Source organism: Apaloderma vittatum, unplaced genomic scaffold (genome assembly GCF_000703405.1).
Source record: "Apaloderma vittatum isolate BGI_N311 unplaced genomic scaffold, ASM70340v1 Scaffold40426, whole genome shotgun sequence".
NCBI lineage: Eukaryota > Metazoa > Chordata > Aves > Trogoniformes > Trogonidae > Apaloderma > Apaloderma vittatum.
In genome coordinates this window covers 1-931 of record NW_009721917.1, presented here as the reverse complement: position 1 = coordinate 931, position 931 = coordinate 1, and the positions used below count along the sequence as shown (strand labels likewise).

General features: G+C 47.8%; 1 protein-coding gene across 1 annotated transcript; it reads right to left on the bottom strand.

Moving 5' to 3' along the window:
• Nucleotides 1-673: 673 nt before the first annotated feature.
• PMAIP1 (phorbol-12-myristate-13-acetate-induced protein 1) lies at nt 674-827 on the bottom strand (the record flags this gene model as incomplete). The annotated part of the gene is made up of 1 exon (XM_009871573.1): nt 674-827. A coding segment is annotated over one exon (154 nt), but the record flags the coding sequence as incomplete, so codon positions are not given.
• Between the last annotated feature and the right edge of the window lie 104 nt (nt 828-931).

The window sequence follows — 931 nt, the reverse complement described above, 5'->3', positions numbered from 1 at the left end:
TAATATATACACACAAATATATACATATATATAATATAGACTAGAACTATGCAACATCGTGTTAATTCATAGAATCTTAATTTTTAGTCCACAAAGCAACAGCTTGTAACAAATAACCTTTCACTCAAGACAGTGTTTACTTAACAAATGAAATAATCCCACCACCAGATCCCTATCCAGCAGAATCTGTGCTTTAGAAAACGAGAGCTGTCAGAAACCGAGCAACTGGCTTTTGCCTTTTTATGTATGATCCCAGGTTCCAAGACACTGACGATCTTTTTCGTCTTCTTCCCAAAGGTGGTCAAAGATCCTCAGTGAAACGTAGCTGGGGGACATGAGGACCAGAGGGTGCCTGTGTAAACCAGGTTCCTGGAAGTCTTCGCAGAGTGGGCTGAGGGGCAAGTTCAGTCTTGCCCCAAGTATCCCTCTCATGTGGCGAGGCGTTCTGCCCATCGCTATCTTTTTTTTTTCCCACCTAGAATTCATACGCCAATATTGCTGTAACATTCCTCAGTAGAAATCATGCTGCAGTAGTCATCCTCCAGAGGCTACCGGCGGCGAAACGCAACACAAAGAACTTTCTTCATCTCCCAGCGTCAGTGAAGTCTCTTGTTCCAAACCCACAAGGCCAAGGTCTTCCCCTGCTTTCCATCTCGCAGAGGCCACGGAGACCTCACGTCTCCGGGCAGAAGAGCTTCGTGAGGAGGTTCAGGATCTTCTGCCGCAGGTCCCACTTGTCGCCGATCCTGCGCAGCTGCAGGGCGCACTCCGCCACCGCTTCCCGCTCTGCAGGCACACGCACCGCCGTCAGACACCCGCACCGCCGCCTGCCCACCCATACCTGCCTTTGATTTCAATGAGAATTGTAAATTTCTTTTTTTAACTCGTTTTCCTGGGGTTGGTTTGTTTGTTTGTTTGTTTGGGGTTTTTG